At 37.4% G+C, this 27824-nt stretch overlaps 1 protein-coding gene across 1 annotated transcript in view; it reads right to left on the reverse strand.

The window, feature by feature from the left end:
- Nucleotides 1-27824, reverse strand: part of Arih1 (ariadne RBR E3 ubiquitin protein ligase 1) — a 98360-nt gene that overhangs the window by 43335 nt on the left and 27201 nt on the right. The window contains exons 2-3 of the mRNA XM_021171586.3: nucleotides 21973-22040; nucleotides 7659-7803 (exon numbers count right to left, since the gene is read on the reverse strand). Of these exons, the coding sequence (XP_021027245.1) occupies nucleotides 7659-7803; nucleotides 21973-22040 (213 nt within the window). The remainder of the gene's footprint in view (nucleotides 1-7658; nucleotides 7804-21972; nucleotides 22041-27824) is intronic.

The raw sequence follows: 27824 nt of genomic DNA on the forward strand, positions 1-27824 counted from the left end.
TCATGGTGTCTGTTCACAGCAGTAAAACCCTGACTAAGACACTCCCCTAATATTTAACATTTCTTTCACATTTCCCATTTAATTTAATTTATTCCTAGCTCTTCTACCTCTCTTCTAAATGGTACTTTTAAAAGTTTACTACATTTTCTAATTAGCTATTATATGAAATATATTTATAAAATTGATGTTCATGGTATTATATGCAAAGAATTAAAGGATCAACAATTCTATATACAGCATATCGACTATTATGTTTTCAGTACAGAGAAGTGGCCGTGTAAAGAAGCATAGCACAAACCTGAGGGCAGAGTAACAAACACATGGGATGTCAACTTTAAAGCTTTAATAATCTCATTTCTCTCCATCACTGAAAGAGATATGGCACTAACTTGCAACAAGATCACAAGAACCTTTTTGTGTCATTCTTTTATTTAATGAAGACTCATTAAGATTAATTAATTAAGATTAATGGTCACAGTGGTTAATAAATTACTACTGTGTTCACTGTACTTTCTAGTCTGGGGACTATTATCAGAGAATGTTTTACAAGATGACAGATTTAACTAGCAAGGAGTGATGCATGCCTACAGATTCAGAACTTGGAAAGCTAGTTAAGAGAAAACGATCCTGAGACTAGTAAGTTTCAGAGCAGTTTGAGAATATGGCAAAACCGCATATCTAAATGACTAAAAATAAATGACTACACCTGTCTAAAGAGAATGTAAAACCTAACCTATGGTCTGAACATATGTATTCACTACACTGGATAAAAAGTATTATTCCAACTACATTCTTACATTTAGTCCACCATTTTCATTTCTTGACATGTTTGCTTTTAACTACCTCATGTCCAGCTCACTTGATTCCTTGAGCTTTTCCTTACTTAACTCATGAAACTTGACTATTTAGTCATTAAACATACCCTTGTTTTTAAAACAAAAAAGTATTAATAATTTATAGAGTATCATCTATAACAGAAATTATATTAAAGGATATAACAAAAAGATTAATTTCTCCCTCAATAAAGTTCTTGCTAACCGAATCCAAGAACACATCAAAACAATCATCCACCCTGACCAAGTAGGTTTCATCCCAGGGATGCAGGGATGGTTCAATATACGGAAATCCATCAACGTAATCCAGTATATAAACAAACTCAAAGACAAAAACCACATGATCATCTCGTTAGATGCGGAAAAAGCATTTGACAAGATCCAACACCCATTCATGATAAAAGTCTTGGAAAGATCAGGAATTCAAGGCCCATACCTAAACATGGTAAAAGCAATCTACAGCAAACCAGTAGCCAACATCAAAGTAAATGGTGAGAAGCTTGAAGCAATCCCTCTAAAATCAGGGACTAGACAAGGCTGTCCACTTTCTCCATACCTATTCAACATTGTACTTGAAGTCCTAGCCAGAGCAATTCGACAACAAAAGGAGATCAAAAGGATACAAATTGGAAAAGTTGAAGTCAAAATATCACTTTTTGCAGATGATATGATAGTATATATAAGTAACCCTAAAAATTCCACCAGAGAACTCCTAAACCTGATAAACAGCTACAGTGAAGTAGCTGGATATAAAATTAACTCAAACAAATCAATGGCCTTTCTCTACACAAAGAATAAACAGGCTGAGAAAGAAATTAGGGAAACAACACCCTCCTCAATAGTCACAAATAATATAAAATATCTTGGCGTGAATCTAACTAAGGAAGTGAAAGATCTGTATAATAAAAACTTCAAGTCTCTGAAGAAAGAAATTATAGAAGATCTCAGAAGATTGAAAGATCTCCCATGCTCATGGATTGGCAGGATCAACATTGTAAAAATGGCTATCTTGCCAAAAGCAATCTACAGATTCAATGCAATCCCCATCAAAATTCCAACTCAATTCTTCAACGAATTAGAAAGTGCAATCTGCAAATTCATCTGGAATAACAAAAAACCTAGGATAGCAAAAACTCTTCTCAAGGATAAAAGAACCTCTGGTGGAATCACCATGCCAGACCTAAAGCTTTACTACAGAGCAATTGTGATAAAAACTGCGTGGTACTGGTATAGTGACAGACAAGTAGACCAATGGAATAGAATTGAAGACCCAGAAATGAACCCACACACCTAAGGTCACTTCATCTTCGAAAAGGGAGCTAAAACCATCCAGTGGAAGAAAGACAGCATTTTCAACAAATGGTGCTGGCACAACTGGTTGTTATCATGTAGAAGAATGCGAATCGATCCATTCCTATCTCCTTGTACTAAGGTCAAGTCTAAGTGGATCAAGGAACTTCACATAAAACCAGAGACACTGAAACTTAGAGGAGAAAGTAGGGAAAAGCCTTGAAGATATGGGCACAGGGGAAAAATTCTTGAATAGAACAGCAATGGCTGGTGCTGTAAGATCGAGAATTGACAAGTGGGACCTCATGAAACTGCAAAGCTTCTGCAAGGCAAAAGACACCATCAATAAGACAAAAAAACCACCAACAGATTGGGAAAGGATCTTTACCTATCCTAAATCAGATAAGGGACTAATATCCAATATATATAAAGAACTCAAGAAGGTGGACTCCAGAAAATCAAATAACCCCATTAAAAAATGGGGCTCAGAACTGAACAAAGAATTCTCACCTGAGGAATACCGAATGGCAGAGAAGCACCTGAAAAAATGTTCAACATCCTTAATCATCAGGGAAATGCAAATCAAAACAACCCTGAGATTCCACCTCACACCAGTCAGAATGGCTAAGATCAAAAATTCAGGTGACAGCAGATGCTGGCGAGGATGTGGAGAAAGAGGAACACTCCTCCATTGTTGGTGGGATTGCAAGCTTGTACAACCACTCTGGAAATCAGTCTGGCGGTTCCTCAGAAAATTGGACATAGTACTACCGGAGGATCCAGCAATACCTCTCCTGGGCATATATCCAGAAGATGTCCCAACCGGTAAGAAGGACACATGCTCCACTATGTTCATAGCAGCCTTATTTATAATAGCCAGAAGCTGGAAAGAACCCAGATGCCCCTCAACAGAGGAATGGATACAGAAAATATGGTACATTTACACAATGGAGTACTACTCAGCTATTAAAAAGAATGAATTTATGAAATTCCTAGACAAATGGATGGACCTGGAGGGCATCATCTTGAGTGAGGTAACACAATCACAAAGGAACTCACACAATATGTATTCACTGATAAGTGGAGATTAGCCCAAAACTTAGGATACCCAAGATATAAGATACAATTTGCTAAACGCATGAAACTCAAGAAGAATGAAGACCAAAGTGTGGACACTATGCCCCTTCTTAGAATTGGGAACAAAACACCCATGGAAGGAGTTACAGAGACAAAGTTTGGAGCTGTGATGAAAGGATGGACCATCTAGAGACTGCCATATCCAGGGATCCATCCCATAATCAGCTTACAAACGCTGACACCATTGCATACACTAGCAAGATTTTGCTGAAAGGACCCAGATATAGCTGTCTCTTGTGAGACTATGCCAGGGCCTAGCAAACACAGAAGTGGATGCTCACAGTCAGCTATTGGATGGATCACAGGGCTCCCAATGGAGAAGCTAGAGAAAGTACCCAAGGAGTTAAAGGGATATGCAACCCTATAGTTGGAACAACATGATGAACTAACCAGTACCCCGGAGCTCTTGTCTCTAGCTGCATATGTATCGAAAGATGGCCTAGTCGGCCATCACTGGAAAGAGAGACCCATTGGACTTGCATACTTTATATGCCCCAATACAGGGGAATGCCAGGGCCAAAAGAATGGGAATGGGTGGGTAGGGAAGGGGGGGGGGTTATGGGGGACTTTTGGGATAGCATTGGAAATGTAATTGAGGAAAATACATAATAAATATTAAAAATTTAAAAAAAGATTAATTTCTCTCTGACATTTTATTTTACATACATGGCAAGTAATGCTCAAAAGCACATTTTAATTTATTTTTTATTTTTTTGCAGAGGGAGAGGCAAGGTGAGGAGACAAGACCTGGAACTCACTATGTAGAGGTCAGCCTAAAACTCAAGAGATCTGCCTGCCTCTGCCTTCTGAGCATTAAGATTAAGGGTGTGTGCCACCGCATCCAAATAGCAGATTATTAAAGTTCAGTAAGAATTGTCTTTCGGGGGAGGGTAAACTGTGATCAAATAAATATATATATTTAAATTTTTTCATCTTTCCTCCATCAGAAATTGTCAATGTGTCAATGTAAGATATTAGAAACATTTATGTCACTCAAGTGTATTAATATGAGTCTGTAATGTAACTCAGGAAACTGAAACAGAAGATCTGTGTGAGTTTAAGGCCAACCTGAGCTAAATAATAAGACCATGTCTGTGAAAATGAAAATAACAAAACAAAAACCCTCCTTCAAAAAACAATGTACACACACACACAATTTATTTAAAAGCCGCTATTCATAGGTTCACTGTATAATGGTAAAATTGCTTTCTAGGAAGATAAAGGTACATTTACATAAATAAAAGGAAATTGTAAATGTTTTTGCAGAGCAATCCAAATAAACATATCTCTTAAAGAAATGCCAAAACATTAGGAAAGCCTCATAAAGGATTTCAGGTGACCCTGCTAAAACTGACCAAAAACAATCATCTGCATATATTGACCTAGAAATGATGAGAAAATAACTAATTGTGTTGTGGTTATATTGTTCATTAACATCAGTAGTTTCCACCCATAGTTCTTTTAACCACAAAACATTAAAATAACTCTTTGAGGTTACCAATAAACTAACTCCTTAACTTCAAATTCACTTTTTGAGTTCTTTTCTGAAGTTGTTAGCACCCTTGTCTTCCTTTCTTTGATTTCTGTTACATTTTCCTGTCTTGCTTATCACACCCTTTGTTATCAATTCCTATGGATGCATACATGAACTGTGTCTATTGTGGTTTGTCTCCTAAAGCCTGTATGTTGAAGACTTAAACCCCGACCCAGTTCATGAGGCTCCTGGAAGTTGTAGAACCTTTAGGAGTTAGTTGGAAGTTTAGTCGGATTAACTGTAAATAGAAAATGCCCCTATGTAAAGGAAAACTACATCTCCTGCCCTTTCCTCTCCCTTTTTGCTCCACTCCCTCAAGTTAAGCAGCTTTACTGCACCACGGACTGCATCATAGTCTGTTCTCCACACAGACTTAAGGCAAAGATCAAAAACTGAAGCCTTTGAAACCATGAGCCAAATAAAATTGTGTCTCCTCAGGCTGATTATCTCAGGTATTTTGTCATAGCAATAGAAAGAACTCACGCTGTATTGTGGCCATGTGGTGTCAACTTCATAAAGAGTATTAATCTTCATTTTCAACCTAACTGAATTTACTATTTCTAGGAGAGACATACCCCAAAGGCTTTCTTATGAAGATGATTCCAAAGAAAATAACCATGGAAAAATGTCTGTCTGGGGACTAACAAGGAATAAAAGGTGAAAAGGAGAAAGCCGGCACTGTCTGCCTCCTGACTGTAGAGACAATCAAATATCTAACATTCCATTCCCATAACCATGCCTTTCCTACTATAATCAACTGGGTCCTCTACCCATGAACAAAAATAAGTCCATACTCCATGAAGGTCACAGCAACAGAAAAAATAATCCAGCTGAGGAGACAGCACAGATAAAGGTGCTTGTTGCCAAGGCTGATAGCCTGAATTCAATCTCCAGAACCCCTATGAGGGAAGGTGAGAACCAATTCTTCCTTCACCATGTTCCTATACTATCATTTATTTACTCTCAAAGTGCCTACCATTCGAGGCAAACTATATGCTTATTCTCCATTATGTCTTTAAAATTTAGAATTGTCACTGTAATGTTAAATTAATGGCTTAAGTTTTCCATCATCCACTGTATACAAAGCAAAACAGACAAACAAAAAAACTACAAATGTCTGGTTCTGATTTTCATGTTTTTCTTAAGAATCTTGGGAAATAGCACGGGCACCAAAAATGTAACTGATATTTCTATTAACTAGCTCCAGGACTCAAAAAGTAATTTATAAACTGGAACAAATTATTTAGATCTTAGTACTACCTCAGACACCTTTGAAATTGTAGGCCTGGTAAAATAAATTTTAAAGATTGACTGATTGATTGATTGATTGATTGATTGATTTGATGAATGTCGCTCTTCAGACACACCAGAAGAGGGCATCAGATCCCATTTTAGATGATGTGAACCACCACATAGTTGCTGGGAACTGAACTCAGGACCTCAGGAAGAGCAGTCAGTGCTCTTAAGAGCTGAGCCCCATGGTAAATATCATAACTGGCATAAAAAAATATATCTATGCAAGATAATAAAATGGTGTTAAAAACCTGAGTTTAATGTATTTCAAAGTCCCAGTGGCTGTATAAATACATCTGGATTGTAATTTAAGGAAGTAAGTGATCGCTCCCAGGCCATAAAGATCTGAAAGATCCAAAGTCAACTCATTGAAAATAAAGCGCCAACCCAAGTATAATTACTGAGTCAGCACTAAGGGAAAACAGTCAGTTTAAGAACCACAACCAGGCCCTGAGAACTTGTAAAGTTAGCTCTACACTCTCCCTAGCAAAGTAGCTCACTAACCATTCCTTTTCTTTCTTCCTTTCTTTCTTTCTTTTTTAGTTTTTTTTGAGACAGGGTTGGCTGTCCTGGAACTCACTCTGTAGACCAGGCTGGCCTCGAACTCAGAAATCCGCCTGCCTCTGCCTCCCAAGTGTTGGGATTAAAGGCGTGCACCACCACCGCCCAGCTCATTCTTTTTCTTAAACTTAAACCAAACCAAAACCAAACCACAAAAACGAAAAAACTTCCCACAAAAAAAGAAAAAGTGATCATTTGACCAAGCTGGCGTCTTACAAATGCACTCCTTTATACACTTTATATCTGAAAGTCTAAGACTAGCAATGAGAAATCCTCCACAGTCTAAAACATACTTGAGAAAGAATTGTTTATTAAGGCAGAATCTATCAGCAAAATGGCTGTAATTATGGTAGAGTTAAACGTAGTTATAAAAATATCTTAATTCTAATCAATTGAACATCTTTATGCCACAAATATAATTTTCCTATGGTTACCAATAAGGTAATATTTTCCTATGAAAACTTCATTTAATCCTAAAACTTATTTATTAAATGCACTAAATGTAGCAAAAGTAAACCACTGTAACTCAATAAAACTTACTAATGTTTTTTTAAAAAGAGAAATACCTATTATTTAGTTCTATTCTAGTCTAAATAAGAACCTATGTCAGAATAGATATAAATAAAAAATATCTTATGAAGTCTTGAAAGTAAGTACCCTAATAATTTATATTTTGAATATTTGAGGATAAGTTAAAGTTTTGAATCTATTTTAATCTCTATTAAAAAGTTAATAATAAACTGTCTACCTATTACAGAGTTCTCCAAATGGTAGTAAAATAAACTCCAGAAAGATTCCAGCATTTTAATGATAACTTGGAAAACAAATTTGAAAAACAAATGGGAACAGGAAGAGAACTAGGACCTTTGTCTTCCTTTACTTATTCTAAATCTACTAATAGGTTACAGGTCTATTTATTGTTCCCAGGTTCCCAAATTGTCCTTTGTGTAAGTAATGAAAGTTGATTTACCCTCTTACATAGTGCTAGCCTTAAACTACCAGGTACTCACCGAGTTAGGGTAGTTCAAGTAGCAGATCTGACAAGGCATATCCTGTGCTGATGACCTTGTATTCATCTGGCGAGTTCGAGACTTTTTACTTGGATTAATTACATGACACTCAGCAAAGAGCTTCTCCAGGTTTCCATCAAAGTACCTGCATTATTTAAACAGAAAGGATGAGAGCCCAGCAAATAGCACAGATAGAGCTCTCCAAAAACCTGACTTCCTGTAAGGAAAAGCAAGTAACTAAACTAAAATCAAAGATCAAACCCATTCTGGTCAAGACAGAAAAGAGGGCATGGTTAAAGGATAGCAAACAGAGGGTGAGTGCACATATGGTTGACTTTTGACTTTTTGTTCTTCATTTTTTAACTTTCTTTTTAAATATGCACTGTGGAAAGTTATTAAACAATTAGAATTTAACACAACTGTGACAAAAACTTTAGGATAAAAGTTATGCTATAGTTGCCTGTGAAGAATAATCTATTTTAATACTAGGCTGTATTTTATACAGATAAAATTTAGTAATCACTTTAATTCAAGTACTTTATAAGAGAAATGACTACATATTTCATTGTATACGATGAGCTTGTTTTCTACATATACCTTTGAATTATTTCTTTAAATTAAATCAATAAATTATATGCTCATATGCTTCCTAAATACAGTATAATTAAACCTCAGCGTTATCAGGAAATGGTGTACCAAGTACTATCTATAGAGCAAATGGTGAACTACTTCATAGATATCAATGGTAAATGCCAAAAAAAAGTTTCTCAAATGTCTGTCCCATCATGTCCCTCACCCCAAACTCAGAAATACCTGTTTTGTTTTATTTTTTAAAGACAGGGCCTCAGTATGTGCTTCTGGATGTCCTGGAAGACACAGTGCTCTCCTGCTTCTGCCTTACAAGTGGTGGGAATAAAGGCATGCATCACTATGCCCAGTCTAAAATATCTTAGCATTTCGAGGGAAAACAAGATGAAAATAGAATATTTCAATCTTATAAAGCAATTCAACCAGCTAAAATAATAAAGAATATACTCAACTATGTTTTAGCTTTATCCAAGGTTTTAAATATAGTCATATTCTTTGTACATACAGGAATTTCAATTAAAAGAATCGCAATTAAATGGTAGTAAAATAAACTCCAGAAAGATTCTAGCATTTTAATGACAACTGGACAAGTTTGAAAAACAATCAGCAAATGGGACAGGAAGAAAACTAGGACCTTCACCTTGCTTTCCTTATTCGAAATCTACTCACAGACTACCGGTATATTTATTATTCCCAGGTCCAAATTTCCATCACTTGTTTGTGTTATGTATCGTATAAGTATGTAGATGCACATGCCCCTGAGTGTGTGTGTGTGTGTGTGTGTGTGTGTGTGTGTGTGTGAGAGAGAGAGAGAGAGAGAGAGAGAGAGAGAGAGAGAGAGAGCGCCAGAGGACAACTTTGGGTATCTTCTGCTTTCTGCCTTACTTTTTGAGGACAAACTTCAGGAATACACCTATCACTGCCTACCTAGCACTATGGTTACAGGAATGCACCATCACATCCAACTTTCTGTGGATTCGATTCACTCATTCTACCATGTGGGTCCTGGGGATCTAACTCAGGTCATGAAGCTTGAAAGGAAGAACCTTCATCTGCTGAGTGCTTTCACCAGCCTAGATTTCCAATATTCTTGCTCAGTGAAGGTTTTATTTATCACTTATTAAAAATATAGAAATAGATGTTTCTATAGTAAAATCACTTATCTGAGAAAAAAATCGTATTGTAAATCAACTACTTTTCACTGTGTTTCTCAAAAAATAAAATAAAATAAAAACACTGATCAAAATGCAACTTGTTATAAAAAGGAACTCATAAAATTCTAAGTGTCAATAATTCACATGAAGTTGCCTCTGATGATTCAGATAATCAGAATAAATTAACAAAGCTAAAAAGTCTTTTCATATTAATTTTATAAGAAAACACAAAACGAAACCATATAAAAAGCAGAAAGTATAAGAGACTAACACTAAATATGAATTTGGAAAGCCATAAACATCTCATCCTAAAGAGAATAATCCATGTTAATAAAGATAACTTCAGTTATCCCAATAATTGAGTTGGATTAGTGGACTCTCCATATCTCAGTTAATATTCTAAACAGCATTTCATGCATATAAAGCCACAGAGATGTATCTATAATTGTACCACTTACTCTCTTGGATGCACCGATCCACCTTAAACTCATTTCTTCACTAAGCCATATTTAGCAGACATATTTTTGTTAACCAATACATCTCTGCACAATGTTTCATGTCTGCAGGTACATACAATAATATACTGAATAAATCCTAAACTGGCACTTAAACGGACCACATACATACCTCCTAATTTGAACTCTTGACCCATCTGACAGTGTGAAATTGTCAAGACTTCTATTTCTCCATTAGAGAAGTTTTCATAAATATCTTATGCTATAAATATCTATATACTTTTGAGTGCAGCGTGTAAACAGGAAGAATTTAAAAAATAAAACTTTGTGTTTTAACTTTTAGTCATGTTCACTTTTTTTTTTTTGAGATAGGGTTTCTCTGTGTAGCCCTGGCTGTCTTGGAACTCACTCTGTAGACCAGGCTGGCCTCGAACTCAGAAACCCGCCTGCCTCTGCCTCCCGAGTGCTGGGATTAAAGGCGTGTGCCACCACACCCGGCATGTTCACATTTTTTGAAAACATAAATTTATTTTATAAGTTTGTCTATGTTTCTGTGTGGTGTCAATGGTGTTTGTGTGGAAGCTGGAATTACAGGAGGTTGTAAGCCGCCCAACCTGGGAGCAGGGAATCAAACTCTGGTCCTCTAGAAGAGCAACTGTACCTTTTGAGCCAAGTCGTGGTGGCGCACTCCTTTAACCCCAGCACTGGTGAGGCAGAGGCAGAGAGTCTTGCCTGCACATGTGTGTGTGTGTGTGTGTGTGTGTGTGTGTGTGTGTGTGTGTGTGTATGCATAGTATGTGTGTGCTTGATGTCCAGAGATTAGAAGACTTTGGAGCTCCTGGAGTTATGGGTGGTTGTGAGACACTGTATGTATACTGAGAATTAAACCCATGTCCCCTCCAAGAGCAGCAAGTATACTAAATGATGGAGCCATCTCTCCAACCCAAGGTTATCTTTTAATTCACAAGTTAAGATTTTTCCTTCAACCTGTTTTTGCCATACTTTCTTGTTCATGTGGAACACACATTTGGATCACATAATGTTCAACTCCATTTAATTCAAATAGCTGGTTATTTACTGAAGGGTGTGAATACTACCTAGTTCACTTTCTTACACCTTCTGTGACAGATAAAGACTCCTGCAGATTACATCCTAACGATAACTCTATACTACACTGCATCATGTTACTGAGTGTAATCATACCCATCCATCCACAAGTTGGCTAGAATGCATACCCCTTGACATCTATGTTTTTATTGCCACAGCCCTAAAATCTACAAGAACCTTTTTTCCCCACTGAGGTACAATCCCCAGACCTAGAAATGTCTTATAATGTACTCACTAAAGACAAATCTAACTCTTATTAAGCATCAACTCTCTTTGCTATTCCATATGCAGGAAATATATTCCATTAATCTGCTTGAGCTTATATTTCTGGCATTATCCCTTTCAAAGGTGTGTGTGTGTGTTTATGTGTGTAGGTATGTATACATACACCCGCCAGGCAAAGCCTGGTATAGCAGTATATTCCTGCAACCCCAAAACTTAGAAGATAGAGGCAGGAAGATAAGGAGTTGACTAGTCAACTAGTCTAAAGTAGAGGGTCCAAGCAGTCCAACTATGTGAAGAAGGTGTTTTTTTAAAGTAAACGAAAGGGAGGATGTAGGGAAGCCAACAGAAGGGAGAAAGGTGTATTTTAGAATTAAATAGGCATTTATTTTGCATGGAAATTACAGGTTTACATACACATTGTTATTTTACCAATCTGGAAACTCTCCTCTTCTTTATTTTTCTTCTTTTATTGAATAGCTCCTAATTATTCTAATACCTTCAACTACCTTTAGTTTTGTCCTATTTTGCTATAAACTATTTGCCATTATTTTATATTTCATTATAGAAATTGACTTTTACATCTGAAAGCATTTGTACTCATCTTCCCTAGTAGTGGCACACTAGATCTAGTCTATAACAATTCTATTTGAAGTATTTGAAGTCCCTGGTTGACAGGTTTAATAAAAAACTAAACTGAATGGGCCAGCAAGAAGAATAAGGAATGACTTTTACCACCAAGGCCTGACAATCTGCATTTGATCTCTAGAATTCACATGTTCTTAAGAACCAACTCCTCTGGCCTCCATATGTGCACATGCATGAATACGAATCCTATGTGGGGGAAATGATTAATCTGAGGAAGTATTTTTGAGAGCTAAAGTTTCTTTCCCTAGTCAGGTTTGTATTTGTTGCTGTTAGGGGTACAGGGATATTAGATGTTTATGACCATCTTAACCCAAGCTTAGAGCTTGAATTTCTAAGCCACTTCATTGACATAAGTCAATCTTCAGGTTTACAAGAAGTAGTGTATTAAATTCTCCCACACTTCACTAGCCTTGTACTTAATCTTTCCTCCATCTTTAAACTACTTCTGAATTAGTATTGCAGACCGCCAGGGCTAACTTATTTTCTTCAAACTCATAGCCTCTCTTGAGTCCAATTCTGTATTATAAAATCCTATCCAATTCTGTATTATAAAATCGTTGATGCTTTATTCTTTTTTAAAGCTGTGTCAAGTATTCATCTAATCTATTACCTTTGAGGGGAGGAAGAACCAAAATTACTAGAATCTGCATGAATCTTTTGTATTCTCTCTCATGGAAAGATCTACTTTTACATTTCTCCTACCTAATCTTTGCTGCCAATTTAACTGTCACCAAACACACTAGAACAGTATTTTCCTAAATTAATCAGAATTAATAATAAAACTACTTTTGCTTAAAAATGCCCTAATTGAGCTGACTTTAATGGTGTGTGCCTTTACTCCCAGCACTCAGGAGGCAGAGGTAGGTAGATTTCTGTTGAGTCTGAGGCCAGCCTGGTCTACAGACTGAGTTTCAGGACATCCAGGGCTTCAGAGAGAGATCCAGTGTCTCAAAAAAACAAATATTTTCCTTTCTCTTTGTTCAGCAATCAAGGATTGTTCAATATGTATTCTTTAACTTGCTTACACAAAAGCCTTTATGTGGCTCTTTTTTCTACCAGAAATGCATGAGTTCTTATGGTATCCTGTCCTTTCTACCTCAACAAATGCCACTACACAACAAAGCTTTTCCTACCCAAGTCAAAAATGTTTTATATATTCCCAAACAATTTTAACTATTGTCAGGAAAGAGACTACTGTGCTTGCTCTCTGAATAACCACGCCACCTTAGCTTCTATTTCAGACAGAACTGATATGTTTTCAAAAGTTATTATAATTTATGAAGCCTTGAGAAAGCAGATGAACTAGGATCAGAAAGAAAAAAGGAAAAATTTATCTAGGGAGAATTTTGTCAAGGTCTTAAAGGTAGTCCAGGCTGGCCTCGGATTCTCAATCCTTCTGCCTTAGACTTTTAAGTGCTGGCAATACAGGCATGCACCATCACTTCAGATATAAAGTAACTAGTAGAAAAAGAACTGCTTTAAGATCATATGTCTAGTAACTAGAGCAACAGAAATTCAATGTTTACACTTCAATGTGATGAGACATTTATCTATTTCTAGCCACAACTCCTCCTAACAACTGAATAGGAACAACAAACAAACAAAAACCCAACAACAAAAAAACCTATGTTATTATAAAAGAATGGTGAATGCCATTACAAAAGCAAGGTTTCTGAAAAACCAAATTTATTTTCACATTCAACAAGTTATTATGAAGGATATTACACAGAGACAGCTAAAACAGCACTATAGCATAATAATCACACACAGCACTAACTTTACACTGAATAGTTATTAATATTTCATAACAAAAATCACAAAGCCTTTTGAAACACAAGTCAGAAAAGGGTAACGTCATTCTTAAGAGCCCTTTTCTTTCATCTACTCCTTACAAGTTGTAAGCTTCAGAAACAACTACGAAACTTGGCAGCCTACAACTAGAGCCCTAGGACTCTGATCAGGGTTTACCTGAACCCATCAATTTGAGACCAGCATGAGTCATACCTCAAAAAAATCTGCATTTCTTTTCACCTTACACATAGCAGCTAATTCATTAACACCCATTTTATACCAACTAAAATGATTTATAGTTTTTTTACAAAAACCCAAGACTGTGTTTTACTTGTTTCCAACTCTAAAAGGAACTCCATTTTTTGTTTTCTTTTTTTCTTAAAGATTGATTGATTGATTGAACATGGTTGCTGTCTTCAGACACTCCAGAACAGGGCATCGGATCCTATTACAGATGGTTATGAGCCACCATGTGGTTGCTGGGAATTGAACTCAGGACCTCTGGAAGAGCAGTCAGTTCTCTTAACTGCTGAGCCATCTATCTCTCCAGCCCCATTTTTGGTGGTTTGTTTCTAAAATCTGTAAGAATTAATACATGATTTACATTCATGTCACAATTTTAATAAAGTTCCATTTCAGAAAACAAAGTCTAAAGATAGATGACTGATTAAAATATTTTCTAGAAGCAGTAAGATGGTGTGGTGGATTAAGATACTTGACAACAACTTGAGTTAAATTTCTGGAACCTGCATGGTCAGTCTTTGGAACTCACGGTCACTTGCTCAGACCTAACTTACCTCCCTAGTTTTCCCTGTTCTTCAAAGCCCAACCTAAGCATCACCTCAAAGAAAGTCAGTGTCTAGAAATTAAGGAATTTTTAAATTATTACTTCTGTGTGCCCACATGTAGGCACACCACAGCACATCTATGGTCAGGACAACTTGCAGGTATTGATTTTTTTTTCTTACACAGTAAGTTCCAAGGTCATTGGAACATATGCCAAGTGCTTTTTACCTGTAGAGCTATCTTACCAGTTCCCAGCTTTTATTCTACTTAAGCACAATATGAAAACAGGCATCATAAGGCAGCATAGAAAGCTTAGAGGAACTAATTCAGGAGAGTCATCAAAAACCTTAGTACTTAAAAGAAGGTTCAAGATGAAATTCAACAGACAGACAGACAGATAACCATCTTTCAGATGCTACTACACTCCTCTCAGTGTCCCTTTACTGCACAAGTCGAGCAGTAAAAACTGTGCCCCAGACAGCAACCAGGCCCCCACCTCCACTTTAACAGTGCTGCTGGTATTTTCCTGGTGGCACAGCCTTCATATCTGATTCTCAATCTTTAAAGGAAATATTTTTAGGAGAGGCAGACCTGCTCTCAAACCAATTATTAAGAAATCCTTTGTCATGGTTTTCTAGGTAACTGGGACATCAGACACCTGGCATTGTTTCTCAATGTCTTTTCCACTTAACCATTTAAAATCTGTTTTAAACTGCTAACTCTACTATACCAGAAAAGAAAGGAAGTTTAAAATCTAAAGTAAAGGAAGCAACATCACATAAAAACCTTGACAGCAAGATAACAAGGCTGTGGCTGCAGCTCTGATTCTTCTTTGTTTCATCCAGAGGAGCAGGGGAAAAACCAGGAAAATGCAAAAATCCCTATTTAAACTACTGTTACTAAACAAAAGAGAAAGTCACAGGCAGTAGACACAGGCAGACAGGCAAGCATACACTGGGTGGTGGGGAGTAAAGGGGAGAAACAACACCAACACACAGACACTCAGAGGCAGACAGAAAATAGGGAATTAGTGTGTAGCTCAGTGATAGGGCATCTGCTTGGTATACACAATGTTTAAGAATGGGAGACAATAAAATTAGAACCACTTGGGATGGAGAGATGGCTCAGCGGTTAAGCACACTGACTGTTCTTCCAGAGGTCCTGAGTTCAATTTCCAGCAACCACATGGTGTCTCACAACCATCTGTAATGGGATCCAAAACACTCTTCTAGTGCGTGTCTGACGACAGCTGCAGTGTACTCATATAAATAAAAGATAAATCTTAAAAAAAAAAAAAAATAGAATCACTCTATTTGCACACTTTATTCAGAGTTTATATTTTTTTAAAAAAATACATTCTTAGAATGTGGTAAGTTAGTTTTAACTGTAGACTAAGAAGTATGGGGGTAAATAAGAGGAATTATAAAATGCTCTATTTCCCCTACAGTACCATGAACTCAAGGCACCATGGCTCACAGGTGTGTACGATATGACTGGTTACAGTAAAATGAGAAAGAAAGCAAGAACATTGAAAATATTTCCTAATTTTGACAAAAATAGTGTAAGTAACATCAAAATAAGCAAAAATAGCTAAATAAATCAGTACTACCAAATAGAAAACAAGGCTTAAAAAATATGTGTTTGTATTGTGAGACCTGTTTCAAAATTGGAAGGAAGGAAGGGAGGGAGGGAGGGAGGGAGGGAGGGAGGGAGGGAGGGAGGGAAGGAAGGAGGATGAATGGATGGATGGATGGATATAGGCCCAAATGTGGGTCCCTAAATCAGGTTATAGACTTGCAATCACCTAAAATTCTAACTCCAGGAGATCCACCCCTTTTCTGGTTTCCATAAGCACTTGCACTCGTATGCATATACACACACACGTTAAAAAAAAAAAAAAAAAAACCGTAATGAGCATTGCAAACAATATTGCCCGCATATATTGTGATTCTGTGTGACTGAGGCTCATCAGCCTATTTAAAATTCATGCTTTTTATTCACTGAGGATTTGAATGAAAGGGCAAACAGAAAGGACCTTGGGCATTGATATTTATTTTGTTTTTAGTTCTCAGATGATCAATAGGCAATCATCGTATTGGTTGATCAGATGATTCTCTTGGATTTCCTATACAGATGGTGTTTTAGTCACATACAATCTTTCTTCTTTTTTCTTTTCTAGGCCATTAATTAATTTAACTTCTTAGTATTTTTCTGCAGTACTAGGGGATTGAGCCTACAGCCTCATATATACTAGGCAATTTCTGTCAATAAGTTCCATATCCACCCTTTTTAAATTTTTCATTTGAAGCAGTCTTACCAAGTTGCCCAGGCTGGCTCTGAACTCTCTGTAGTCCAGTAAATCTTGAACTTTTGATAACTGCACCTCAGTCTCTCATGTGCCATTAGCCCTAGCTCCTTACATTATCAGAACTCTTACTATAGCTAACTAGTGGTGGTATCCGCTATTTGTACTTGTGGTCTTGTTTTACAATGGGTTTCCTAACACGTTGCCAAGGCTGGCTTCAAACGTCTTAAGAGCTAAAGTGATGATTCTTTACTGTGTTTTGGTACTAAATATAATTGTGATATAATTACTAGTACTAACTTTTCAGTTTACTAAGAATTTTTACTTTTACTAAATGTTGGATAAATGTACAATTTCACTAATTTTTATACTTATGTTTTACTTTCTCTTCATTAATCTGCAAATGTATTAAGTATATAGATTAATTGTTCTTAATGATCTACTTCATTTCTAGGAGAAATTGTACACCATTAATTCATATGGTTATTTAAATATTTATTAATTCAACAGCTATGTTTATAATAAACATGATTTTCATATGCTATCTTTACCAAGTTTTGACCATTATTTTGACTTGGCTAACACTAATAATATCTTATGTTTCTCCATATTTTAAGGTAGTTTTCACTTAGAATGAACTTCAAGGAACTCTTTGAAGGTTTGTTAAAATTTACCACACAATCATCTAATCCTTACAGAGTAAGAAAAGAGTATTTCACTCTTTTACATTCTGTGATTATTGGCGTATTCTATTTTTAAACCTGTCCCGGGGAGGGTAGGGTGGCAGGTAGGCAACTAAGAAATTTTCATCTCTAAACTTTTTTTTTTTTTTTTGGGGGGGGGGGGGTGAGTGGTTTTTCGAGACAGGGTTTCTCTGTGTAGCCCTGGCTGTCCTGGAACTCACTCTGTAGACCAGGCTGGCCTCGAACTCAGAAATCCGCCTGCCTCTGCCTCCCGAGTGCTGGAACCAAGTGCACCACCACCGCCCGGCCATCTCTAAACTTTTAAAACTACTGGTAAAAGAAACCCAACTATGCCCAATACCTGCCCCTTTTGATTTTGAGACAGTCTTTCTCTAGGTACCCTTGAACTCCATTTGTAGACCAGGCTGGCCCCAACCTCAAAGATCTACCTTGCTCTGCCTCCCTACTACTGGGATTTAAAGGTGTATAGCACCACACACACTTCATTTAATCTTGTAACAGCATTAAGGGATAAGTATGTTTGATTTGTACCTTTTCTTCTCCATCACATCTACCAATAACTTATTTCTTGTTTAAGAGTAGTTGTTAGTTCATAGCAAAAAGAAACATGCCATCCTCCCCACATTCCTTTACAAGTACAACCTACTAACAAAATCCAACCAGAGAACCATATATTCAATGACCATATACTAATATCATCACTCAGAGTCCACAATTTAGACTGCATGCTAGGATAATGTTTGTTTTGTTTTGTTTTGTTTTGTAATAAACTGCCAGTTTTCTCATGTCGCTACACTACTTTCCATTTCCATCCACAATGAAAGAGTGCTCCTACTGTTCTATATTCTTCATCTGAAGTCAGTGCTGTAAGTAGTTTAGAGTCTCACTCCTCCCACAGGTGTGTAGTAGCATCCCATTGTTTTAATATACAGGGAGCATCAGATTTCACCTTATCGTATACAGGTATTTTGTCTGTATATATGCTGTGCACCACACTGTGCAGTGTCCACAGAGCCCAGAAAATAGCATCAGATCCCCTGAAACTGGAGTGGGCAAATGATTGTGAGCTACCACTTGAGTTCTGGGAATTGAACGTAGGTCCACTGGAAGAAAACCCAATGAATGTTTTTAAACACTGCACCATATTTCCAGCCCCTATGTTAAAAACCTTATATATGTTTATTTTCCATCACAGACATCCATGTCTGTTAAAGTTGCCAGCCCTTCCCTCTCCACTTCCATCCCTTATCTTTGTGGATAAGGTTGGATATAAAGCTCAGACGAGTCTAGAACTCACTACAGAACCAAGGCCTCTGATGCTTCAATGTCCTGACTATTAGGATCATATGTATGTGCTAATAATACCTGGCCCCCTTTTTTCCTTTTCCTTGATGACAGGGCTTCACTACGTAAATTAGGCTGACCTAGAACTCACTATGTAGACTAGGCTGGCCTTGAACTCAAGAGATTTGCTTGCCCCCTGCCTCCCAAGTGCAGGAATTAAAGGTGTTATGTTACATGTCAGCATTTAGCCAGCTTTTTAATCAGGTTGTTGCCGAGTTTTAAGAGTTCTTTGTGTATCTGAGTTAGAATCCTTTCATTAACAGCTGCTCTCTGACCTCTACATGCCCATGCCAAAGACACACATGCATGTCCCTCAAAAAGACTTTTTGACAGATCAAGAAAGAAGAAACAGCACCAGGTACTGCTTGCTAAAAAATAAGGATCAGCTTATCAGGCTGAGTGGAGAAGGGAAAAAGATAGGAAAGAACAAATATGCTAGTGTTCATGTCATATAAAAAATGCAAACGGGGGTGGGGGGATTGGCAAGATGGCTCAGCGGGTGAGAGCACTGACTGTTTTTCCAAAGGTCCTTAGTTTAAATCCCAGCAACCACATGGTGGCTCACAACCACCCTTAATGAGATCTGACGCCCTCTTCTGGTGTGTCTGCAGACAGCTACAGTGTACTCATATAAAATAAATAAATCTTTGGGCCAGAGAGAGCAGGGACTGAGCGAGTGGAGTTGACCAGAGTCAGCGGGGCCAACCAGAGTAAGCAGAGATCCTAAAATTAAATTCCAAACAATCACATGAAGGCTCACAACTATCTGTATAGCTACAGTGTACTCACATACATAAAATAAATAAATCTTAAAAAAAAAAAAAAAGACAATGCATACAGACATTGTATCTAGTTTAAGCTTACCTGTATGTATAAACTAACTACTAGGAAAACTGAAACATAAAACATGGATGTTACTAGAGAATAACAAAAGAAAAACCCAACGGTGCCACAGAATAAACAAACAGAAAATATGGAGGAGTGCAACTTAAAAAAGCAACAGCTAAATCTAAACAAAATTATCATACTTAGAATTCTTTTTAAAAATCACCTATATATTATTTGAAAAAGTTGTGTCTAAAAGCAAATAATCCACGACAGGTGAATATTTGGAATTAGAAAGTACACAAAATGCCTTTAAAATGAAGTGTAACAGTGCTAATATCAGACAACACGGAACACAATATAAATATCACTAGAGGAAACAAAGACATTTTATACCAATTTGATTTGTTTGTTGTTGCTACATGCCAGGTTTCAAATCTATTACATTCTCAACCCTACACACAAAAAAATAGTGTTTAAAGGGGCCAGAGAGTTAATTCAGTGGGCAAAAGCACTTGCTGTTCTTGCAGAGGACCCAAGCTGAGGCCCCAGAACCCATAATGGACATTGTCTGTAACTCTAGCTTCAAGCGATCCCACATCTCTGGTCAAGGGTGCCTGCATTTATATATACAGATACCTAGGCATACACACAAATTAAAATGAAATAAATACTTTTTAAAATAGTACTTTAAGATTCAATTAAAAAATCTTTAGGTTCCCAATAGTTTATCAGAAATTTTTGTTCTGTTTTGTTGTTTTGAGACAGGGCCTCTCTGTGTAGCCCTGGCTGTCCTGAAACTCCTTCTGTAGACAAGGCTGGCCTCAAACTAAGAAATATGATTGCCTCAGCCTCCTGAGTCCTGGCATTAAAGGTGTGTATCACCACTGCCCAGCTAAAACCCTGCTTGTTTTTTTAAATCCACATCACATTTACATAAAATAATTAATTGGAAAATATTTTCAGCAGTGTTACAAAAGACTGTAATGTAAATTGAAAACTTTTTGTTAGGAGAGGTATGAAATAAACCTGAAAGCAAATGACAATAAAATCAAGAACACTAGTATCAGTAAAGATAACAATACACATTGCGAGTAAGGGGGTCAAAACAAGAAGCATTTATCCTTCACAAATACAGGGAAAGCTGAATGTAGCCTGCTTAACACAAGTTTTAGGGACCAACAAACATGTTCAGGGCTTTGTATTACAAAACTAAGTTGAATAACTTAACCCTCAAACATTAAGTTATTAAGTGGGGGCAGTAGTTTCTAGCCCTAAAAACTAGCAGGAGATAATTCATGGTGGCACATTTCTTTAGTCCCATCAGAGACAGAGACAGAGACAGTGACAATGGCAGAGACAGAAGCAGAGGCAGGGAGATCTATGTGAGTTTTTGGCCAGTCTGGTCAATATAGAGAGTTAAATAGCCAAAGCCAGCCAGAGCTGCAGTAAGACTAAAAACAAAACAAAAACAAAAACAATTTAAAAAAACAAACAACCAAAACAGACAAACTACCAGAAGTAAAACATCAAATAGTATCTAAAAGAAAGTACTCAAAAATGGAGTTCCTATTAAATTATAATTCAGATACGAGGTGTATAAAAGAAGTTATAGTTCCAATATTACTTAATATCTGACTTAAACAGTTTTTTTAATATGAAATCAAATGGGAAAATATTTCCATTCACTTCTCACAATACTTCAGATTCTCAGTTCCTAGCAAGCTGCAAATTTTCCAATTAAGATTGCTAATAAAGCTAACAAGAGTAAAAGGGAGCTGTTACCCTGACAATAGCCACCAAATATCCAATCTAATGAACCAAAGGGGTGATTAATACTGCCAGTCTCCATCCCAGGAACTTTTACTCTTTTAAAACTAGACCGATTGTGAAAGGTAAACTTTAAAAACAAACATACAACAAACAGAACAAAACCCTGCTCTAAAATCAGAGAACCAAGCCAAGCATCTAGTTTGATGGCTAGGAGACCTAAGCAATTTCTCGTTTTCATTTTTTATTGATTAAATGTCATTTATGTGCCTAATACAGATTTAACATTCATGAATAGTATATCTTAAGTAATTCATAAATAAGGGAGATGTTATGTGTTCCAAGAAAGTTTTTAAGTTCTTTTTTAAAATGTATTTTTAGTTTGTGATATTCAAGAAAATATATCTAATAAGCTGAAATAAAGCCTCCATTTCAATTTAACCTGAATTTCCTGAAACTAAGTTCACTGTAAAATTTTCAATACAACAAATTATAACAATTACTTAGATATTGGCTTGCTCAAATGCATACTATTATATAAATCCGCTTATAAATTCAAATCAGTGGGCTTTCTCTGTTACTTCTAAGTACAAAGCTAACAATATAACTTCTTACCTTTCCATTAGCTTCTCTTTATCCCAATTGAAGTGGCTAAGGAGTATTCTCGTGATAGTTGCTGGATTCTGAAGGAGGGGGAAAAAAAACATTTTAAAGTAATTGTATCTCACTGACTTTTTTGTATGTGTATGTTTTTCTGTGAGGTCCAGGCTGTCCTTGAATTCACAATTCTCTTGCTCCCGAATCCCAGGTGCTAGGATTGTTTGCTTGCAACAAACTCAGCTATTTCACAGACATGTAAAAAAAAGATAGCAGGCTAGATTTCAAGTTCCCAAATAATGCATCCAAGTTTTCTGTCCTAATAAACTTTTCTGCACCACAGCTGAAGCACTTAGTTCCACCCAAAATACCCTTTCCTGGATATTTATGTTCCAAAGGAGATACAAATTTTTAGTTGTATGATCAAGATTATTTAAATAGCTCACCATATAATAGTTCATCCTTTATAGGGTTCGAAATAAGCCAAAAAGAAAGAAAATGTCAAAGTTAAGACCATACTAAGCCAAGTGAGGTCACCTACACATATAAGTGCACGGGAAGCTGAGGGAAAAAAGGAGACCAGTCCATACTATATAACAAGACCCTATCTTGAAAAGCAAACCCAAAATATCAAGCATTTGTTAAAACTAATTTGTTGCATGGAGTATCTATCTAGCAGACTACCACATCAGCACTCTAAATGTAATTAAGAAAATTTGTAAGTAATAAAATTTGTAAGTCCATGTGTATTAAATAGTTAAAGAAACTCAAAATTAGATATATTTAACTAAACCAACAAAATATCTGTACCATGTAATAACACAGTATGTATTCTTGAGATGTTCTTTCATATATTTATAGAAGGAAAGTTAAAACTCTGAAATGTAAGTTTACTGTTCTCACAAAGATTCCCATTTCTCATTAAACTAGCACACTTTTTTAAAGCTTACAACACAGTGAGGCTTGGTGTGGTAGCTCACTTGTAATCTCGACATTTGGAAGGCTAAAGTAGGACTGCTGAGTTCCAGGTTAGTGCCACAGAATGAGGCCCTGTCTCAAAACCAGAAGCTCAGTGGGGCCTAAGACTTCAGGGAGACTGGACTTGTTCCAAGATAGGAGAGCCCATAACCATGTCGGAAGCAGAGCTTCAACCACGCCCTGAATAACGCTATTCTATACTCTACTGCTGTGTGGCTGGCCCCTCAGAACAAAGGGATGACTCAGCATGGGCCCTGCAGAGGCACCCCCTTCCCCCACACCTCACTACACATCAACAAAATGTATTCCCCCTCTATCTTTTTATAACATATCACTATTCTCTTTCATTGTGTTTAATAATGGTATTAATTAAGTGCTGGTTTAAAATAATCTAATAAGAGTGTCATTAATCATCAAAAAGAAGTTTCAGGGGCTGTAGAGATGGCTCAGAGGTTAAGAGCACTGACTGCTCTTCCAGAGGTCCTGAGTTCAATTCCCAGCAACCACATGGTGGCTCACAACCATCTGTAATGGGATCCGATGTCCTCTTCTGGTGTGTCTGAAGACAGTGACAGTGTACTCATATAAAGTAAATAAATCTTTAAAGAAAGAAAGAAGAAAAGAAAGAAATGTGATGTCTCAATTATTCTCAGCAACACCATCTGTTACCGCCCCCGTAGCCCTGCAATCCACATGCATTTATCCTACCCCTATCCCCCCAAAAGACCAATGACCAAAGCACTCTTCTCCTCATGCAGGCTCACTTTCCTACCTAACTTACTTATTCAGAGAAGCCCTAAGCCTTCTAACCCTTTTAACATCGTGCTCCAGAATAAGAACTTTGCTGGGTAGCACACACCTTCAATCCCAATGATCAGGATGCAAAAGCAGGAGGCTCTCTGTGTGAGTTCAAGGCCAGCCTGAGCTATAGTAAGAAATTCTAAATGTTAAGATAAAAAGGAAAAAATGATTAAGCTGACCCTAAGTATTAATATATTTACTATGGAATCAAAACTGAATCTAGTAACATGGACTAGACTAGTTAGGTTCTAACTTTGTGACACTATACACACCTCCACTAAACAGTGCACCTGAAAGTTTCAGGAATGAAGTTTCAACTTACAAAGAAAAATTAGAGAAAGGATGAGCAATGTCACTAGTGCTTCTTCTGAGTTCTAGTAGCAAAGGTTGTTGTAGCCATTGTTGGTTTTATCAAAACTTACTATGGAGCCGGGCGTGGTGGCGCACGCCTTTAGTCCCAGCACTTGGGAGTCAGAGGCAGGCGGATTTCTGAGTCTGGTCTACGAAGTGAGTTACAGGACAGCCAGGGTTATACAGAGAAATCCTGCCTCGAAAAAAAAAAAAAAACAAAAACAAAAACAAAAAAAACAACCTTACTATGGAAGGTTTTCTCGACTCTTAGGTTCAATCTCACATTTTCTAGTCACCTGGAAGCACTCACTGCCAAAATGACTTTGATGGCTTGCTTCAGAGTAGCTAGCAGGCTAATCACTGTAAGTAAACTGGGTAAAGTGAGGTGGTGGAAAATTGGATCTTATCACAATTATTCTATAACAGGCCATATAGTAATTACTTTATAAATTTTATTTAAGTCTCAAAGCACTCTATAAACCAGGCACTAGTTCATGCCTGTTACATAAGCACTCCAGAAGTCAGGGCAGCAGAATTACTGCAGGGTTAAAGCCAACCAAAGCTATATTGTGAGTCCCATGATGAATGTTAAGGCTCAAAACAAAAACAAAACAAAAAAAGCACTCTGTAAACACACTGCACTAGCTAGCTTTGTTTTTACTTTTTCTTTTTAAGAGAGAGATCTAACTATGTCTAAAAATGTAATAATATTCTCTTGCTTAGCCTCCCAAGTGCTTGGATCACAAGGCCCATTCTCTTATCCCCTAACTTTAAAAACCTTTGTAAATATGAGAAAAATAGAATTAGGTTACAAAAACTAATCTCATGCATTAAGTGGAACAGCTGTAAATCAAAACTATGATCTGTCTTTACTGTTCCTTCCACTATACCATAGCAGAACCAGAAGGAATATTAATGATCCATAACTAACTAGTCATATATTACAGCCTTTACGTTCCCCATCAAAAGGTTATTCAGAACAAGGTGGGAGGAAACACAGTCAGAATACAAGGAAGCACTAGGAACTTCCAGAGGGACTAAAAAAGGTTCTGTATTTAGAATGTCACATAAAAGTAACCTATCTATATACAGCAAGCCCTATTTGCTGTGGTATGTATGTTCCAAGATCCTCAGTGGATGTATGAAACTACAGACAATGGCAAAGTCTAAAATACAGGTACTGGAATACTTCATCAATTGATGATACACCCAAATGGGCTAAGATAACACAAACCCTAACATTAAGACAGAAACTGGGACTAGGCTGTGGGATATTGTTGTGACAAACAGACCTGACCATGTGTTTTACAGAGGATTGTGGTGACATTTGAACTTTGGATTGTCTCGGTGTTTCTATTGCTGTGATAAACTCCAGGACCAAAAACAAATAGGGAAGAAAGAATTTATTCCATTTTATGGTCCATCATCTTCAAAAGTCAAGAAAGGTGTTCAACACAGGAACCTGGAGGAAGGAACTGATGCCAATAAGGAATGCTGCTTACTTTACAGGCTTGTCCCCTATGGCTTGCTCTACTTTCCTATAGCATCCAGGACCACCAAGCCAGTACTGGAGCTTCCCACAAGTGAGCTAGGCCCTTCCATATAAACCAATCAGTCAATAATAATAATAATAATAATAATAATAATAATAATAAATGCATCAGACTTTGTCCAAAGGCCAATTTAGTTGCGCATTTCCTCAGTTGAAGTTCCCTCTTCCTAAGTAACTCTAGTTCATATAAAGCTGACATAAAAGCCGGGCGTGGTGGTGCACGCCTTTGGTCCCAGCACTCAGGAGGCAGAGGCAAGAGGATTTCTGAGTTTGAGGCCAGCCTGGTCTACAGAGTGAGTTCCAGGACAGCCAGAGAAACCCTGTCTCGAAAAACAAAACAAAACAAAACAAAAAAAAAAAAAAAAAAGCTGACATAAAACTAGCCAGCAGAGTCTAGAAAAGCCAATCAGTACTCAGAACTCAAGTGGGCTGTTCTGTAGGAGCTTAGAAGATAAGACTGCTCAAAGTTGTGCAGGCAATAGAATTGCTTGTGAAGTTCCAGGGGGAAGTTGAGAGTCCCTTCAAGACTCTATTAGGGCTGGGCATGGTGGCCCATTCCTTTAATCCCAGCACTCAGGAGGCAGAGGCTAGGGCTGGAGGACCTCTGAGTTTGAGACCAGTCTGATATATATGGCAAGTTCCAAGAAAGCTAGTGCTACACAGAAAGCCCCTGACACAGAGCCATCTGAAATTGAATTAACATCTGTGTTTCTAAGGTCAACAGGAGCTTTAGAAAGAGCTGTAATTAACAAGAGACCAGGCCACTAAAGTGAAAGCCTTTGCTTGGATGATAAATTGATCACGGTCAGCTGAGGGTTAACAGTCAGCATCACTTAGGGGAAATCTTCTGGGAAATGCCTCCAGAGTCAGCACACAGCTGTGGTCCAGAGGGGGCAAGCATTTACTGTGACTTTCCACCTTCAGTCTTCAGAGGAGTTGGGAGAACTTCACGCTGGCAGTAGAACCTGGTAATTAATGCACAAACATTTCCCAGGCGGTACTGGCTTTGAAGACTTGAGGAATCCTGCAGGATTGAAGTCTGATTGAGGTCTGCCACCATGTGGCAGGACCAGAGTCTCTGAAGAGAGCCCAGGAAAGGTCAGCCCAGCAACAGCAGAGACCCCAACATTTTGGAGATGCCAGTACCATGGGACAACCACAAGGACAACAGCAGCTGTGGAATGAAGCCAGCCTGAGCCTAGGAAACAAGCTGCTTGTGTTGCCAACAGCAGAGCTGGAGAAATAAAGCCCCAGGGAGCCCAGAAGATCATTACCAAATCCTCCATGGACTTGGGTTTTGCCTCGACTTCAACTGCGCCCGATTCTTCCCTCTTGGATAAATTATTTAGCTCATTTTTTACACATACTCACAGTTAAGACACTTTGGAATTTTAAGGAAACTCTACTTTAGAGAAACTTTGGATATTTTTAAAGACATTGAATGTTTAAAGTGTATGAACTCATTTTTATTTTTTTAAAACAGAGTCTCTATGTATAAACAGGCTGGCCTCAGACTCACAGAGCACATAGATCTGTCTGTCTTTGCTAGGATTAAAGGTATACACCACCACAACCAACTTTATGTTTGGATTAAGGGGTAGAGAGAATGTGGGACTTTTAAAAGTTGGAATATTTTATATTGTGATATTAATATGAAATGTTGGGAGCATATAAGAAAGGCTCTAGTTGAATAACGTTTGTGTGTTTAGTTGACAATGGGTCAATTATTATAGCTAGTTTTATGATAAACTGACACAAGCTAAAGTCATCTGAGAAAATGGAACTTCATCATTAAGAACCCCAGATTGACCTGTGAAGAAGCCTGTGAGATTTTTTTCCTTTTTGATTGGTTGGTTGACTGATGTGGGATAACCCATGTCACTGTGGGCAGTGCCAAACCTACTGAGTAGGTAGTTATGTGAGAAAGTAAACTGAGAAAGCCAAAAGGAACAAGTCAGCAGCACTCTGTAGCTTCTCCTCCAGTTCCTGCCTCCAGGTCCCTCCTACTGCAGCTTTCTTTGCTCAGTGAGATAAGGTAAAATAAACCCTTTCCTACTCAGGGTGCTTTTGGTCATGGTGTTTTATCACAGCAATAGGAATCTTAACTAAGGCATTTGCATGTACGGGGAGGGGGGCAAATGTACAGGAGCAACTAACAAAGGACCAGAGAACTTTGAAAATAAACAGC

The sequence above is a fragment of the Mus caroli genome, unplaced genomic scaffold (assembly GCF_978045245.1).
Source record: "Mus caroli unplaced genomic scaffold, Mus_caroli_1 scaffold_11, whole genome shotgun sequence".
Classification (NCBI taxonomy): domain Eukaryota; kingdom Metazoa; phylum Chordata; class Mammalia; order Rodentia; family Muridae; genus Mus; species Mus caroli.